Source organism: Zeus faber (genome assembly GCF_960531495.2).
Source record: "Zeus faber genome assembly, chromosome: 22".
Lineage (NCBI taxonomy): Eukaryota > Metazoa > Chordata > Actinopteri > Zeiformes > Zeidae > Zeus > Zeus faber.
Genome location: NC_137209.1, coordinates 9,330,024 through 9,349,632, shown reverse-complemented (window position 1 = coordinate 9,349,632; position 19,609 = coordinate 9,330,024). Strand labels below are relative to the sequence as shown.

The following is a 19,609-nucleotide window of genomic DNA, read 5'->3' as shown; positions in this document are numbered from 1 at the left end:
AATGGTTGCCATCGGCGGAATCCACAGATACTGTGAGAGAGAAGGAAGAAGCTTTTCTAACTCTTCTTCTTGTATATTATTCTTATATAGTTTGGTGAAAGGACCAGAATCAAATTCAGTTTTACCCGCTTCATCATGATAGTCAGTGTGAGTCAGCGCACACATTTTACATGACCCCCTGACTATCTTCCTTCCCTTTAAATGCTCCAAATGACAATTCTGGCAGCACATATTAGCAGATAAAAGTTGTTTTTTTCAAAGTTACAAAATTTGCCATATTTTGTATTTTTTTTCAAGCAATGGCATTTCCAGCTTTTCAAATGGAGTCAACAAACATACAGTAAACCTACAGCAACACCTTTTGGGCTCTACTCTCCTGCCCTATGGAGGATTTGAGCTCACTGCTCCTATTACTTGCGGCTCACTAAGTAGGCCTCTTTGCCGTACACCTCGCCGGGAGTGATGAGCAGTGGAGCCCGGACGGCGGCAAACGATGCGTAATAAATAGATCAGTTGAAGAGTTGTCCGTCAGCGGGACCAGGAGATCTTTTCAGGGAGTGTTTCTCACCACATCCTGTGAATTTAGCCCTTGAGAAAACCCCTTGACTCGCTGACGTGCTCGCTCTGTGACGGTGTCCTTTTGCGTCTCCTCCAGGGCGTCGACGCGGCCAAAGCCAATCGCCTCCGAAGAACCGAAGAATGGGGGACGCATGGAGGTTTGGGAGGGTTGGGGGCCGCGTGGGTGGTGCGGCGCTCCTTCAGCGGCGGCTAATTGCGGGCGGGGCGGGGCGGGGCAGGGCGGGGCGTCACGCACGGAAGCCCGGAGGTTGGCGGTGGCAGCGGCGGCGCTGGAGCGTGAAGTAAACGCTACCGGAGCGACAGACGTGTGTTCGACCCACACCAGGTTCCACTTAAGAGTGGCCACCCAACTCGTAATCGGGGGCAACCACGCGCTCTCCGACGCAAATACATGAACCGTAACTGGGAGGAGGGAAGAAAAAAAAAACACATGTTTTCTGAATACGCTTTGCATAAAATATAACTCGACGTCAGATGATGATTTTAGGTATGAAATACACTCCAAAGGTCTTTTTTCTCGGTTTTCTCGGTTAAATAAAAAATTAAAAGATAAAAACTGCTGCAAGGACAAACCATTTCACTTACCTCCCTTCTACCAGATTAAAACCACATTTATCACAAAGGCCTTTTGGACTCACTTAACACGAGAGCACATGCACACGCACTCGCACCGGACACACACACACGCACGCGCGCGCCCGCCCGCCCGCCCGCCCGCCCGCCCGCCCGCCCGCCCGCCCGCCCACACACACACACACACACACACACACACACACACACACACACACACACACACACACACACACACACACACACACACACACACACACACACACACAGAAGGAGCAGAAGGTCTGTTTCGCAGGCGTAACGGCAACAACCTCCAATTTGCATGTGCTGCACAACATCACCAGAGTTAAGGCGTCCAAGACTCTTGAAGCGAGGATCTTTTTTTGGCATCAACACTTTTGTGTGTGTGTGTGTGTGTGTGTGTGTGTGTGTGTGTGTGTGTGTGTGTGTGAATGTGTGGGTGTGTGTGTGTGTGTGTGGGGGGGGGGGGATGCTACAAAACATCTGCAAGGAATACGACCACAAATGTAAACAATTAAAAATCAATCACTTCGTTACGACCCCTAAAATGGTGCACATGCCTGCACACGCCGTGCCGTGGAAGGAGGGGAGGGAGGGGAGTAGAAGGGGATTGGAGGGTGGGGTGGGGGGGGGATGTTCTCGAACCATTAATCAAAGGCATATTTTTGGACGCCTTGCACGTGTGAGGTGACATGCGATAGCGCCGGGTGCCAGGGCGTGGAAATGGCAAACACATGGGCCGCCAGCGTTTCGCTTCAGGCGCATAAAACCCCCATTATCAGCAGCAGCAAACACAAACACACACACGCACACACGCACACACACACACACACACACACACACACACACAGGAGGAGGAGGAAGGGATTTTTTCACGTGGGAAGTCATGCACAGAGGTGAACGCCGCCAACAGTAGCCAGGAACCAGTCGTACACTCTCGCTTTCTCACACGCACACACACACACACACACACACACACACACACACACACACACACACACACACACACACACACACACACACACACACACACACACACACACACACACACACACACACACACACACACACACACACACAAACACACGAACACGGTTGTCCTGTGGTCCCTCGGTGGGTTAACCTCAGCAGCAGTGTAGTCAGTGAATTAATGAGGGATCACATCACAAAGTCTGTGTGTGCGTGTGTGAGTGTGTCTGTGTGTGTGTGTGGGGCGACCGCCGTTGCACTTGGGCTCCAGCGAACCACACATGTGGATGGAGCGAACACGGGTGGGGTGGGGGTGTGAGACGGAAACACCAGTCCGACAGCGTTCAGCAGCACTCAGCAGCTTCTCTGCGGCCGAGCCTCAGAAAAGACCGACATCGGTGAAAAGGAAAATATCTCCCAGGGCGTTCCGAAGCAACACGTCCTTGTTTCGGTTCAGTTTAACACACAGTATGATATTAAAAAAAACACACTGATAAAATCTGGTATCTGACATATTTTCACAATAATAAGATATAGAAGATATAGAAGAAACACAGACATAGTGGGGAAAAAAAAACGAACTAATTTCTATTAGCCATCCATCAACACAGAAGGTTCGATTCTGGCCAATTCCTTCTTTGAGATTCGGTTCTTGATGAGTCAGTGAAAAGAGTCTTCTTCGATTTTTCAGACTCTTTCCTTTGCCCGGTTCGGTCGGCGTGACGCGCGCGGCGAGGGAGGGAGGACTCCCCCGGCCAGAGAGTCCTCTGACGCAAAAATCGTTGAATTCTGTCACAACCATCCGGTTTGGTGGACGGCAAAGCGTGAATCAGCCGGGTTCGATATCCAAACACGCCAAACGCCGGGACTTTAAACTCCTCCAGGGTGATTCTTTGTCGCTTTGCGATTTCCCGAGTCAAAGATTCACTCGTTTGCTGAATCGAAACTTAAAGGAGCTCGTCGGGCGCGGGTCTGGGCGACTTGGGGTGCCGGGCCTCTGTGCCGGGCTGCAGATAAGGAGTGTCCATGGAACCGGGAAAAAAAAAACCCAAACATATCTTTTGCCAGAGTGACTCCTGACAGCCGAGTCATTAAAATAATGTGTTTGGGAGGAACGGATCGTCGGCGAATCTTGCATCACTATTGCGGTCGCTAGGGCACAGGGAGGCAGTACCGTCAAGTACCGTTTTAACAGTCTCAACCTGGGCCATTTTGGCCCTAGAACCACACTTTGCCAAAACATCAATCCTGCAAACCTTGAAGAGGGTCCCGGTAGAGAGGTGATCTGGGGGTTGGGGCGGGGTGTCTGGGACCTCGGGCGGGCGGGGCCAGAGACTTCCTGGTCTGTGGCTTTAATCTGAACATCCAAGCAACCCATCGGTACCACCACCGCAACCGGCGCAATGCCCGCTGTGACGGAGCGAGCTGGAGGTCGCCAGACGTGTCGACACCAGAGGTCAGGGGTCGCAGGGTGAGCAGCCCGAGGGAGAACAGGATTGCGCATTATTATTAGTCGGAGTGGGTGGAAGGAAAAGACGGAGAAACGGGCGGCGAGACGGAGAGGCCGGTGGAAAAGGAGTTACAGGAGGAAAATAAATAACAGTCGGGACCACCGCTGGAGAGGTGGGGGTGGAAGAGTCCAAACCTCCGGTCATTACCGACGATCCCCACCGACCGATTAACTGTCACATCCCATAGTCGTCAGGCCTCCCTTTGTACGTGTGACACTCGTTGCATTTAGGTTTATTTTTATCGTCAACTGCCAATTAACCGAGGTTTTTTTAAGATTACGCTCTCTCGCCGTCTTCTTTCCTTTCACCCATTTTTTTTTTTTCCATCTCTCTCTTCTGCGTCCCCGGGGGTTGGGGGCATCAGCTGCCATCAGCTGCCACCTGTCTCTACCGACTCGGGGTTCAGGTCCCACTCTGGACCACGGAAAGAGGGTTACACAGCGACAGACTGATCAAGGTGTGGAACTGAAGAAATGCAACTCTGCTCAAGTCATTATTTGACCCATTTGGAATAAAACAAGGTGAGACTTAACATTGCAAAGTGCAAAGAAAAGCGTGTTTGTATTGTCGTAGGCTTTGATTACTTGAATTATAAATGAATTATTTTTATTTAATTTATTGTTATTGTTACTTAATTTTTTAAATTAAGTAATGTAATTGTTACTGTATTGCTGTGTTATACTGTTGTATACTGTACTGTATATCTCCATACTCACTTTATTCTAATGTACTTTACTGCACATATCTATATGTATATACAAATAGCCAATCCCATATACATACCTCTATTCCCTTTACTTCTATTTTGTACCCCCACTCTGTATCATCGTTTTGAGTCTTATTTTATTCTATTTTATTTTAATTATTCTATTCAGTAACTGCATTATGTTTTAGGAATCAGTAAGTTTCAGTTACAGTAGTTAGCGAGGTAGGAATAAGGTTAGATATTATGTTCGGTTTAGTAACTATTGTGCATAATCTCTGGGTGCGTTGCAAAGACATTTCACCGCATATATGTATGAAAGTATGTATATGTATGTGACAAATAAACCTCTTGAATCTTGAAACTTGAATCCAATTAAAGTGGTAATCCGTGAGACAAAAAAGAAAAAAGAATCCCATATTTTGATACCTATTTTTTAACAAGCACTTCATAAGAAACAGCCATTGAATATATTTGCGTTATGCAAATATACCCATGCCCTCCTCCATATGCTGATTTCACTGTTGTTGGTGGGGTCCGCCGCCTTCGCCAATATCAACAAGAATGCAAAAAACTGTGGCGAATTTGGTAATGTGGATGAAAATTCACAAAAAAATGTAATAAAATATCCCTACTACTCCATGTGACCAAGACAAAAAAAAAAGGCAAACTTTGGAGAAAAGAAGGTGAACGTCCTGGAGCTCATTTATTCCGGGACTTGTAGCGACCTAACACAAGCGAGACCTTTTGGATTACCACTTTAATAACTTGCATAACTAACGAATCTTGACAAGTGAATTTGTGAATTCAAGTATTTTCTTCTGTAAATAAAAATCCACGACACTGAGTAAACTCCAGCTAATAGACTGACTCGAGCACACGCAGTTGAGGTTGATACACCGCGTTGGGAGGGTGCCGAAGTCGGCCCCCCGCCCCAAAACCCCGTCACGGTAGCGTGGAGCGAGTGTGCCAACCCAAACGTTTCCATTTAGAAGGAGAACAGTTCTGCTCAATTCATCTCTCCCTCCCGGGCCCGGAGGTGGGGTCCCACTTCACGTTTATTCGCGAATAACCGACCCTGACACACATACTGATGGAAGATTACGGAGCGAGCAAACACACTTTGGAGGCTAAATATCACCTCCCCGCGCGCTGGCTAATTGAGCCGTGTTTGTCTTGGCCCCGCCGACGCCGGCGGAATATCGAACCGAATTGGGATCCGACGCGGCGCTGGGGCCCACGTTTTGGAAGGGAGGAAAAAAAAAAAAATTTGAATGACTACGTTGCCAGAGGAGCCAGAAGCGGAGGTATTTCTGAGGCTGTACGAGGTCCTTGTTTCGAGGGAGGCGTGTGAGAAAGCACGTCCCCCCCCCCCCTCAGATAAAAAAGCCCGACTCGAAAGTTTTCTGCGACTCCAATTTCCAGAAAATCTCGTCCGCTCGGTCCGGTTCAGGGTCGTGGTGTAACCTTATCCGCGCTCGTCCGGATCGCACATTCTACGGCGGGCGTAATGTATTCATGTATTCGTGCAGCTCTGGCTGAGGGTGAGGGTTGGGGTTGGTGTATCAGGGGACTGGACATTTTCTTGAACTTGTCTCTCTCCAGCTTGAAAATACAATCTGACAGGTGCGGTTCGCGCTACTTTTTAAGGACGATGAATCAAAAGTCTCTCAAAAGGATAATACAGCCGTTGAGAAGGGTTCGTATGGCGCGCGGGGTCTTTTGCCAGCGGCGACAAAGAAGCAAAGAAAACCGAGGAAGAACTGCGTCGAATTCCAAAAAATGAATGAATGGAGTAGTAACCGGCCCGTCCTTTAAAATGCCACCGGAACTAAATGATGACTCTTTTGATCAAAAAGCCAGTATAAATAAAGAATCATCAGTTAAATCCCGATCCAATGAAATCCAATGAGACGAGCCATCGAGGGAATGATTTGATTAATTTTTGAAATGACAATGAATTCAAGAAGTGATCGTCTATTTTGTGCAACACATAGTCACCTCGATATCATGGTAAAATGCTCAATAGCTTATCACATTGTATTTCTTTTATTTTATTTAAATCTATCTGCTCAATTCGGTAATTGAGTATTTCATTGGATCTGTGACCGATGACACATTCAATTTAACGGGATTGATCAGAGACTCGTGCTTATTTGGGTACAACATATACTATCATAGAATAATACAGAATACAATAGGCGTAATAGTACTCTTCAACGGACAAAAAAAAAAAACAGTGTCGCATGTTAGCCTCCATGGCCGAGTCTCCGTCTCCAAGGGAACACCAGCGCCACGCCACCCAAACACTTCAACACATCTTCATAGTTCGCAATAAGACGAGTGTGAGTGATGCAGTGGGAGACCCAGATGGATAGACCCGCTGTAATGAAGACGAATCCGCCCAATCACTCCCACACGCACACGCACACGCACACACACACACACACACACACACACAGTAGTGATGAAAGACTCTTGAACGATTCGTTCGTAGCAAACAAATCTTTTAAATGACTGGGACGTTAGGAGTCACTTCCCAGTCATTCCAAGGCAACTAACTTCGAACTGAAAATAATAACTGGGGACTGAGTTAAAGCCCAAGGGCACAATCATTATTGAATGGAACTGATTCACACGTTTCATTCCATTTTTTTTGCGAGAGCTCCGCATCCATCAGCGCTGAACCGACTTTTCTGCCCCTTGTCCATCGTTCACCAAAAGAACGAAGGGTTGGAAAAATGGAAACGACTCTTTTCACCGGGCCGAGTCGCCAGGAACCGAATCGCAGGAAAAGAGTCGAACCTTTTCGTCCGCCAACACACACACACACACACACACACACACACACACACACACACACACACACACACACACACACACACACACACACACACACACACACACACACACACACACACACACACACACACACACACACATTAGATAAGACAGCTCCCTGACTGATTACTTTCTGGGCTGAAGTCGCCTCATTGTTGAGCCTGTCCCGCCCTGTGATGTGCTTTGTGTGTGCTTTGTGTGTGTGTGTGAGAGAGAGTGTGCGTGCGTGCGTTCGCATGCAATGTCCTGTTTCACATCAAGCCAGATCTGCCCTGTCAGACACGCCTCTACTCCCAGCGTCCCGATGTCATCATTCATGTGTCCTTATTGTCCCTTTGTGTGTCGCGTCGGCTGCGTGAATAAAACGCAGAGTCGGTGACTCGCCTATTTCCTCCAGATCAAGAGAAAACAAACCCAACACGAAACAAATTTCGTGAATCGGGCATTACCGGGTCCTCCGGTTTTTGGACGCCGTGGCCGTCGTGCAGGAAGTCCTCGGGCAGGTGGTCGCGACGGATCAGGGTGAACTCCGGGATGAACACCGCCTCCCCATCGTTGGCCCAGGCGCCGACCTGGAAAACGGACAAAAGATCCAAAATCCTGAATAGAAGCATTAAAATGTGTTGTGCCCTGTGAGCGACGGTCATTTCAGAGTCAGTGTCCTAATTTGTTTATTCCACCAGGGGCGTTTACGTGTACAAGGAATAAGTCTGAGAAAAAATACATTAAAAACACAATAAAATAAAATACAATAAAAAATTGAATACTTTTACTTTAATTTATATACAAATTGCCAAATATACACAAAGAGCCGAAAAATACAAAACAGAAATAGAAAAATGTATAAAAAAATACACAGACAATGAATAAAAGATACACAGGAAGCAATTATACAGATGCATTTCTCGTCCCCTTAGTATTGATGGAATGGTTTCCATTGAATGCATTGAAAATGAGATTTCTGTTAATCATGATTTACTTAAAGTGGTTATCCGTGAGATTATTTTTTCCTGTTTTTATAATGCTTTGTAAAAAAAGCCATTCGGTGTATTTCTGTTATGCATGTGCTCCTGCATACAGGGTTCGCTGTTTCCATTGTTGGTGGCGGGCTCAGCCACACAAGAAGTGAAAGGCAGCTGTGGTGAATTGTAAGGTTTGGATAGTAGAATTCGATATGGTTTGATAGCTATTTTTGATCGGTAAACTGTCAATATGGATGAATATTCCCCCCCCAAAAAAATTTCCCCTCGACGTTACAGTTTCGAATGGCATTCTGGGAATTCTATAGTGTAATCCACCCACCGCAGACCATTTTATGGATTGCCACTTTAAGCGATACACTTTCGTGGTTGTCATCTTTGGCTATTGTTCTCCATTAAAATTCCCCCGCACCAAAAAAAAAATAATAATAATAGTATATAGCGGTAGTGTGGCGCTGTGGAATTCAAAACATAATACATCTGATATCAGGAGGCATGATGGAGGTGGTGGTGGAAGCGGGAGGGGGGTGTCAGGGTCAGGGAGAGGTGCTAAGGGCAACTGGGATGGGGTCCGTTAGCAGCACAGCGGGGCCCTCACACACACGCACGCACACACACACACACACACACACACGCACACACGCACACACACACACACACACAGGGAGGTCCCCCCAGCTGCTCTGCCTGGGTCATAAACACCCCACCATGACCCGGGTCAACTGCCTTGCTCTGGGGCTTCTGCCAAGTCGGAGCTGACAGTGAGAGAGAGCAGGGGACGGCGGGGTTCGAGGGCGGCTTCTGGGGGGGAGGTGGGGGGCTGATTCAACCTGATTTTAGGGGGGGGGGGATAATTCGCTGCTAGGCAACTGCAGTGAAACACACACCGAACAACTGTGGGAAAAGGGCCCCCGAGAGGAGACGCTTCAGGACGATTAATCAAATCTGAGCGAATGAAGCTCAACTGGCGGCTCCAGGCCCCGTCGGGGACGGCGTTGGGGACGACCGGGCGTCGAGCGAGATTGACGACGTCTTCCTTCACGCGAGGTCGATTCAATCCAATCGCTCGCTTGTTTCGTTGGATTTCATTGGACTGTGTTTTAATTGATTGACACTTTCAACTGAATGGCTTTCTCGTGAGAGAGTCATTGTTCCTTCCTTCCTTGTGTTGGGAAGTTGGAGGAGCGAAGCGATAACACGCCTTGGTTGAACCAATGTTTTTTCACCGCGTCGGGATCTGCAGTTATGCAGCCGGCGTGTCCCAATTTTTAAATAAGTAAAATAGACAAAAAAAAAAAAAAAAAAAGTTGATTATTTATCTTGTACTTCTCAGTTTTACACTACTTTTAAGTGACTCACCAAAATAAGCATCCATCCATGTTTGTTTACACTGTCGTTTAGACACGGACACGGCTTTCCAAACAGGAAGCGACGCTGCATTCATGCGAAACTCAGAAAACAAATTTGTTTCCAGTGTGATGATGCGTTCACTGGAACTCGAAAAAAATTATTTTTATTTAATATTGTCTTCTATATTTTTCTTATCCATTAAAAAGTTCTTTGTGTGTTTATTTGCTTATTTTTCCATTTTTTTGCTTATAAGTTTAATGCTTTCAAATACAGGAACTTTTTTCTGGACCCGATCCGTCAGACGTGGCGTGGTGGGGTGACAATCCGTGGTAATTCCCCCGTGTTGTGCAACCTGACTAGGGTGAAAGGCAACCGTTGCGGCGCCGTCTCGGAGGAAATTCAGGTTCATCGGGAATGGCACCCAGCGTGACAGCAGCAGTCGTGTAAGGTGTGATCGGACCAAAGTTGCGCCATGTTTGGAGCCACCCTCACAAGCTGATTTTCAAGCCTGACTTGTGGAAATCTTCCAGGGAGGAGATCCTGTGTCATTTCATCTGTTTACCCTGAGTAACCCTCAGAGCGCATTTAAGATTTGGTACCACTTAAACGTAGAACATTATCCTTTGTTTATCACTATTAATGTGAATTATCATTCTGTTTTATCAGTTGCTGAGGAAATGTTTTTAATTTGTAATTTTATGGAAATATTAGGTTGCTTACTCACGGTGTAAACAGCTAGAGACGCAGTGCTCCGTTAAGCAACAAGTGGATGAAAGTTAAGATGAAGAGATGAACCACTTAAAGCAAAATGAAAACTGTAAAATGCTTTACAAGCATATTGCTTTATTTCTCCGGGAAATATATATTTTTTATGGGAATATATATTTTTTCCCTCAATGTGTTTCAATTTATTGTTTTTCTTACCATAAACATGACATGCAGAAGCATTCTGAGACCAAACTAAGTGGAAAAAAGCCTTAACTGCCATACGGGACGCTCTGATTCACAGCATCTACGCGCACTGACATCACCACTATTGCATCAGCGCACGTCCTCGGCGTCAGTGACGCTTCAAATTAAAACGTTTCGCAAACCGCAAGCCGGGGCGCCGAGCCCAACGCACGTCCATCCGAGAATTAAAAAGTAAACCGGGAACACGCCCACCGTAAAACTCGCGATCTGAAGGGCCGACTAACACACGCACTGTGAAATAAGACGACCCAGGCAGTTTTTATGAGCTGTCTTGTTTCAGAAAACATGCGGTTCAACGAGCCATGCAGACTGTGTCTTGGTGGCACAGTGCATTGCAGTGCTGCCTCACAGCAAGAAGGTCCTGAGTTCGATTCCTGCCTGGGACGCTGTTGGCACCGTGCTCCGGGCGGGTTATCTCCCAAATGGGAGCCTTTCTGTGTGGAGTTTGCATGTCTCCCTGTGCTCACATGGGGTTTCCTCCACCTAACGTCAGTATGGACCACCACCAAAAACATGCACACATCATCGTCTGACCAGCGATGGACACTCGTCACCAGGTCCCTGGGTGCGTCCACGAATGCTGCCCACTGCTCCTGGCTGCCCCCCCGGAGGAAGGACAAGCCAAGGATGGGTCAAATGCAGAGGCCTCATTTCACCGGCCACCATCCAAAGCATGTGTGTGTGGTGTGCTGTGTGACAATTAAAAGATTTGCCGCCTCCTACTACGTCAAGTGGGGACTCGTTAGAACGAGGCCGCCCCCCTATCTCATTTACTGGAACCGCTAGAAATATGTCGAAGCTAAGAGCTAAGCATGGGAACTGCTCTGTTGTTGTCTGCACAGACCAGCACAAATCTTTTAAAAGAAAGAGGAATTAATACCAACTGTCTGTGACAAAGCTGCAGAGGATGGAAATGTTAGTATTTAAATAAATAAAAAATGAGCTGTGTGTTTCTTTTACTGTTTTTGAGGCATACCTGTCAACCCTCCCATTTTTCCCTGGATTCTCCCATATTTTACCCTTCTCTTCCACTGTCCTCCCGTTGAAATATTTCCCCGTAAATCTCCCGTATTAACCTTTCTTAAAAACAGAAAAAAAGGGGGGGGGGGGGGGTTGGCGGTAACGTTGACAGTAGGCTGCACCGCGCGATCCGCCGCGCTTTTCTCCAAACAAAACCAGTAAAAACAGCGTTTTTATCGTTGATGTATTTATTTTATGTATTTTTTATTTTCCTCCGTTTCCTAATGGAATGAAACAAAAAAAATGTCCCATGCGTAAGCCACAAACAGTTCCGGAGTGGTGTTTGGGGAGCAGCAGCTCATGTGCATTTAAAGCGACACACACAGAGAAACAGCCTGTCGAGAACAAGAGGGGTGTAAAGGCATGTTAAAATGGCTAGAATGCATAATCTGAGTGGTATTTTCAGCAAAAAAAACTCCAAAGACATGTTTTGGGGACCTCAGAGATCTATATTTACTTTTTGTAAAGGAGCATAATATGGAACCTTTAAAGCATAAGCATCGTCCGTGTTTCAAAAACTGAACTCATACATTATCATTCTCGACGCATCCACCCTCTAAACTTTTGTCTTTTTTTCTTCATTTATTTCCTCAAATACCTCTGGTGTCCTGATGACAAATTGGCTGGACAACATTTTGGAACCACCTGCTTGAGCGTTCAAACTCAGAACCCCCCCCCCAACCTGAAAGGCTAATGGTGCATGACAGCCAAACTCTCCCTCTCTCTCATTGGAGCCTTAAAAAAAAGGGGGATCTATCAAACTTGTTTCCCTATGAAAACACGCTCGTCGTTTCGTGGGCCAACGTCAAGCATCCTAACCAACCCCCACCCCCACCAGGCCGAGCCATTAGGGTCTGGCACGGGTCCGGACGCCTTCGACTTCCAAAGAAGTTCTGGGTTATGTTCGCTTGTAAAAAAAAAAAAAAGGAAGTAAGGAAGGAAGGAAGGAGTACCGGCACTGGAAACATCCTCCTTTTGAGGACACGTTCACTTCAAAAAACCACCAGTGTCTAAATTTACATTACTCCGTTAAACAGGAGGTTCTCACCCCTTACAGGGCTATTCAGTGTTGAGGCCAACACTGCCACACCTTATTCAATGACGTGTTTTTGTTCATTTCTGAAAAATAAACATGATCCATCCTCCTGGAATTCCAAAACTTCCAGTGAAGTGCGTATCCAGTGTATTTATGTGTATTGCTGGGGGACGGGGTCATAGTGACAAGAAAGTACACCAGGCTACTTGATTCATAATCTCAACTTGACTTGGCAACCCGAGATTCAAAGCGCATGTGCTAAATGGGTTAGGGGAGAGGAAGTGGATTTTGGGGGTGGGCGGGGGGCAAAGCGGGTCCTCAAAGCACATAATCAACAGGAATAACACCAACCCGATATTATAATTGGGTTTTCCTGAACGTGGTGCCAGCGCCCGATGTTTGGGTGGAAACTGTTAAAAGTAAGTGACTTCGTCCGCGGTACGACGGGGCCAAAACCCCTATGTTTGGCGGCGGCACTGGCTTTGATTAATAAGGTCCCGACCGATGTTTAGATAAGGACACCCTTTCTCAAGACAGGCTCCTGTCTCGGTGAAACCTAAGAGGCGAGGGATATTTTAATCCACTTTAAAAAGAGGGGGTCTAGGCGGACTTCCATCGAGGACACATTGGATTGGATGAGGATAACATTATGGTGTTCTTTTCCCCATCCAGTGGATTACTCCTCTTAGGATATTGAGGAGCCCTGTACCCTGCCTGAACGTTTTCTTTGCCATATCAGTTCCCCGCCCCCACACATCGATCCATGGGAATATTTTCCCGTTGAGGAAACGTGGGATTTTTCAACGGCCTACCTCAATATTTGCTCATTACAGACCAAAGCCCTAGGCTACTGGAGGATCTCGGCACCAATAAAAGGTAAAACTCATAAGGGCCGTGACAGGGTCTTGGCTCGGTGGAGGCAACGAGACACCCTTCAGTGCAAAAGAGAGAGCGAGAGAGAGAGAGAGAGAGAGAGAGAGAGAGAGAGAGAGAGAGAGGGAGAACACTCCTGGTTACAATTTTCGCTGCAGACTGACCCGTGGGATACCTGCGCTGCAGCAGCCCGTGACTAAGTGTTATGGGAGAGATAAATGACCCCCAAAAAAACCAACCCCCACTTTCAACACATTCTCTGATTCCTGATGGATTATTTAGTTGTCTTTCCGTTCAAGCTTCCTTCCTCCTCTGAAGATGTACCATGCCTTCTCCCCGCCTTGTGCGAGCCAAGTTCCTCTTGCACAGTTCCTCTTGAAAGTTGGAGCCGGACTTTAGCCCTCTTCAAACTCCTGCACCTTTGTACACTGCCGTCGGAAGAGAGCAGTAAAACCTTTAATGAGCAATTTTTCCTCCCGGCTCTGGCCTTGTCATCACAACCTTTTCTAAGGGCTCAAAATGATTACCGGACAATCTCCGGAGGAGTTATCATAAGGTGCAGGAGGTGCAGGACGCTCTCTACACCACATGAATGCCCCCGGTGGATATACTGTAGATGTTTTCAACTGTACGACCCGGGCAAATGGTAGGGTTTCATGGGTTGAAAGGCGTGAGCTCATCTTCACATTCATCTTGGGGGGGGCTGGGTCCTCAAAGCTGAGATGATCGACGACCTCAAAAACCAATGGACCAAATTAGTTAGTTTAACCTGGGCAGATGGTGATTTCTTTTCTCCCACATGCATAGGGAAAGGACCGTGTTATGATCTACCAATAGGTTGAGAGTCAAGAGCAAAAAGTGTGTTTTAAGGCGGCGCATTGCGTCACCTTTATTTCTCATGACACAGGTGAGCGCCACTCCTTCTTCCTGTCTGAAGCAACTTGTTCAGAATGCAAGCCAGGTTTATCACGGGCTCGTGAGATAAAAATCTCCGTGTGCTGTTGGCAACATCCTTATTGACAAGGGAGGCAAAGTTGAGCGCCGGACCGAGGACGAATCAGATTGTGTTTGCTTCCTCAGCAGGGCAAGGACAGCAACAACACACACCACCACTCAGGCACAGCGCAGGGCGCATCGAAGGCTTTTTGGAATCACTGCCATGCCAGTGAGGAAACATGGCAGAGGAACCTAAGGATTTACCCGCACGACCCGCGGAGGCGACTCTAACCAAGGCGGTTGTCCCGCAACACCCGTGTTTGCAGCGGAGGAAGTCTAGGGACTGGTTACCTCCCAACCTGTCGCTGGTGAGGAGTGGCAGCAGGAAGCTCGCCGGGCTGCTGGCCGCGGAGGCACGGCCGACACCCGTCAGCGACTGGGAGTTCATCTACCGTTCACATGCAAACATAGTTGCTCCAGCACCGCTTTTGAAGACTTGCCGAACGGGAACCAAAGACGAATGGTATGAGGCTCCAGTTCAATATGCTTCCTTTGCAGGTTTTTCACCATGTTGCACCGTGCTTGTACCACATTTTCCTTGCATCTGAATATCAGTGCTTTTTAAAGATGTCAATGTATTATGTCCTTGTTATGTCCATGCACGTGGAACATACTAGGACAGTGTTTCTCAAATAGGGGTACTTTGGAGTACTGCAGCGGGTACTCCGATCCACTGCTAAAAAAAAAAAAAAAAGTTCAACCTTTTTAAAGTTTTAAAGTGAATGAAAGACTTTTCCGGCCTAATTGAAGAGGAACCGTAGCTGACGCAAATGTGACAATTGGTGCCACTTTAACGCAATTTTATTGACAGCAATGAAAGACCCGACGGGAGCACTGACCGCAGGATAGTGGGGCGTTGGGCAACAACAAACAACGCCTCTCAGACGATAACTCCTAATTAGCCTTGGCTGAGCCACAAAAACATTTTTTTACTGCATCTGAAGCAAGACGAGGAAGTTGATAAAACCTCGGCAAGTGCAGTGCTCAGGGCGAGAGCAGAAATGCTTCATGAAGCAGTTTTGACTGGACTTGTCTTTCCTTTTTCAGGTGCAGGCCCATGCAGATGTGAATAGGGGCAGGTGCTTAAAAAAAATAATAAAAGGCACATGGACCCCCCCAGCTTCGTGCACGTGCCTGTACAGGTGCATTGTGGAAGTGGGACATGGGACGACCGCAGGAAGAATCTGAACTGTACAAACTGTAAAAACAACATTTGCTGTACATTTGTATTATAATATGAGCCTTAACAAAAAAACAAGAAAAAACTAATTATATATACAAATTGTATATACAGATATGTATATACATATCTGTATATACAAATAGCCTATCCAATATACATAACTCTATTCCCTTCTATTTTGTACCCTCGCTTTGTATTATCTTTTTGAGTCTTATTTAATTTTTATTATTAATTATTATTATTATTATTATTATTATAAATTGTATCCTTCTTACAAGTAACCATAAACATTACAATATATTTCCCATATTCATGCCGGGAAGAATCTTGTAATACGATTTCAGACACCCCTAAAGTGGGCCATACCATTACGCTGAGGCTCGTGCTCTGCAGCTCAGCTCAGGAGGATATTTTTTAAAAGAAAGCAAATAAAAACAGTGTGTTTTTATTTATCGTTTTCACTTTACATCCATCTGTCCATCCATCCATCTCTATCACCCTCGAATGACTCTTGGATGATGGGGATTTCTCGAGTCCTCAAAGTTATCAGCGAGTTTGATCCCTTCTGGAAGGCTCGTATAGAAATAATATGGCAACATCGGCAAGGGAACCCCTTCAATATCTTTCTTATGAGTACATAAGAAAGATATTGAAGGGGTTCCCTTGCCGACAGTATTTACAGTATTTACCAAAGGTCCGCACCCCAATTTTTGGGGTGCGTGGCTCGTACCGATGCTCTTCGCCCACCAAACAGATGAGGATGATAAATCTCCGGCCGGGGGCCCGACAGAGGCAGTCCAGTCGTCTTAATATCACAACAGTCGAGGCCGCGACGCTAATCTGTGCAGCAGACGCGGCGCGGTCTCTGCGCTCAGGTAACGACTGCTATTATATTTAATGCGGAGGCTTTTTAATGAGGCCCCGAAACAAGCTGTGACAGCTTAGCGGCGACGGACGGAGGCCAGGGCTGAAACGCAAGACCCCCCCGCCCCCGGAAAAAAACGCCGCTGGAGGGCTTACCTTAATACGATGCACAGCGTGCTCCACCGCAGACGCCGTATCACCGAGACTGTACGGGAGCCCAGCCAACAGTACCTGAACTGAACCTAAAGTAAATACTCGGAGATTAGGGATGCTAATTACGATTTTTTTAGTTGTTTTTAGTTGTTTTATTTGGAGGGACGACGCACGGCATAACTCTTCCCATGCGCGACCAAAAGTCGAATATTCCGGTACAGCCCTTGATAATAATCGGACACCCACAAAAGAAATCCCCCGATGTGTTTAATGGACTGTCCCTCCCAGTGACGAGCGGAGCAACTGAAAAGTTTTGTTTTTCCACAAGCCCTTGTACGCAGCATGGAAGCGGTCAACGATGACAACTAAACAATGTCGACAATTGTCTTTAATTTTCATATCCTCCTGTTACTCATCAGCAAAAAAATTTAATACAAAAAAAAAAATATATATATATAAATATATTATTTTATTATTTGGGGTGATCAGGTGAACACAGCCCAGATACCCCTTGAGTTGTATTTAAGAAATAGATTGCATAGCCTGTATTTGTTTTACCATGCAAGATGAATTACTTTTTTTTTTTTTTTGGTAATATACTCTTTTAATTGTTTAACTGATAGGTTTAATCGGTCATAATTCTTATTGTCAGTTAACGGTTAAACAGTGAATTATTAACATCCCCATCGGAGATGGCGTCTCATCTTGAACTTCTGGGGCATTTTGTAGCTGTAGCAGTGCATCTGTTTGTATTGACTTTTTTCCTCTTTTTTTTCTTTTAATTGAATGCATAAGGCTGTACCCGAGCACACAGCGGCGCTCTGTGTATGTGGACGGATGCACACAACATATTTATCAAAAAAATTACACATTTCCGCTGAAACACTGCATGTTTGTCGAATGTTACATTTCGGATTCAAGGACGATTCAATTACAAGGCTTGAAGTTAGATCAATGAGTCAATATTCCGCTGTGATTGAAGGTTTTTTTCTTTTTAGAATTCAACAGCTTAATAAAGATATGTTATTCATTCATCAATTCATGCATCAATTACTCTCATTTCATCATAACATGTAGGCCTTGCCTGCAGGAAACAGCGGTTGATATGTTGACTGTATTCAATGTTACGTCGGTCATACTAGAGAATGATTATTGCTTGGGTTTAGGGAATAAAACAGAAGATAAGGAAATAAAAAATAAAAAAAACCTCATACTAAACTGCAATCGCAATATTGGTCTAAAAAAATATAAATAGAAAATATTTTCCCAAATGGTTCAGCCCTAATCTCAACCCAATTTTTAAATTCAAATCTTTGTAATTGATCCAGTATTGAGAAAAATTGCTTCGGCCGACTGCAGGGCAATTGTGACCACGTTGTTCAGCGTCGCGATTGCCCCGCCCGCACCCCGATTCAGTGTTTACAAAGCTCCAGGGTTAGATAGAAGAGAAGGCTAGTAAATACGGGGGGATGGGGGGGAATGACATCTGAGAGCTACAAACGGATAAAAAAAAATTTATCTGGCCATGTGTGACGTTTCCTTTGCGCTCCTCTGGGCTCGAACCGGTGGAAAAAACGAAAAGCCCGGCTGTGCGGGTGGCGCTTCGAGCCCTTCCTGGCGTGAAGCGCGTTTCACAAAATCCGCCACATCCTCCCGCGTGCCCCCTCGCCCCCCGACCCCGTCCACCCGCACTTGAAGCTGAGAGAAGAAACGGACCCACACATTACTCACGGCGAATACCTCCCCGATGACAGGGCCCGGACAGTGATTCCACTGTAGGCATCAAGGAGCGGGGCGAATACGCCGAAGCCACGGCAAAAATAACTGCACCGAGGTGAAAAAAATGGGCTGTATTGTCCGATACCACCTCAAAATTAAGCAAAAGATAAAAAAAAAAGTGGATAGAACAGTCAGCATGTACGTTTTGTCATCCAGTCGGTTGCGATACAAATTGAAATTTAAGTTGCCATTGAAGTTGAGAGATTTTTGGGGTGTTCTGGTTCATTGAGGCTGGATTAAATGATGGGAAGAGGGAAAAAAAAAAAAAAGAGGAGGGGAAAAAAAAAAAACCCTATAAGTGAATTGATCTGTCCACTTTGAAAGGGGAAACTGTGGGGTTCTTTTTTTCGTCTTCTTTAGCCCAACAGTTGTGGGTCGGGCAGAGGAAAGCCCGCAGATAAAAAGCTCTTTTTAACAGCTTTTTACACATCTTGACAGCTCAAATTGGCTCTGCTAGACAGGCTGCTGTGGCGTTAGATTTGATAGGGGTCCAGGTCCCATTATGTTAAAGTGCTTTTCGGAGCTGAAAGAATGAACTTTGTCCCAGTTTGCTCCCACTAGAACCCGGAGGGAATCGCCGCGGGACAGATCTATCTCACCATAGGAAGTTATTTGTTCCGTTATTGTTCGGGAAATGAGGACGGGGACGAATGGGGGGGGGGGGGGGGATCTCTTTAAAAGTGCGGGCTGAAAAGGAAGGAACCCACGGCCGCGACCTGACCTCCGGGACTCCTAACGCGCCAACGCGGGACCGAGGACCCCGGACCGGGACCGCCGGGTTCCCACGGCCTCGCGGCGCTCCCGCGTGGCTTCCCCAAACACGCCGGTCCTTCCTGCCCGGGGGGGGGGGGGGGGGGGGGACCTCTCTGCCTCTGCTTTGTCCCCCCGGCTCAGATGGAAGACGCGTCTCAAAGTAGCCGCCCTGAGCGCGGCGTCCCAAAAGGTCCCGGCGTCCGGCCGTCTCGCTGACTGTGCGTGGCGCTGAGTAACGGTAAAATGGCGAAGGACCTCGCCCGCCCACTCTCCCCGTTTACCCGGGGTCTCTCCAGATAAATCAGGCGGTCTCTTCGACGGAGAACACGGGTTGCCAGGTTGGAATGCTACAGATAATACACATAATATATCTGACAACCTGAAGTTGGGGGCGGTGGAGTTGGAGCAACTGCCGAATGAAACAGGGGTAAAGCACACAAGACCAAAAAAAAAGGG

The 19,609-nt window shown here is 46.7% G+C and overlaps 1 protein-coding gene across 1 annotated transcript in view; it reads right to left on the bottom strand.

The window, feature by feature from the left end:
* LOC307246834 (ADAMTS-like protein 1) overlaps nucleotides 1-19,609 on the bottom strand; it is a 113,690-nt gene that overhangs the window by 69,447 nt on the left and 24,634 nt on the right. The window contains exon 2 of the mRNA XM_080022863.1: nucleotides 7,644-7,766. Coding sequence (XP_079878989.1) covers nucleotides 7,644-7,766 — 123 coding nt within the window. The remainder of the gene's footprint in view (nucleotides 1-7,643; nucleotides 7,767-19,609) is intronic.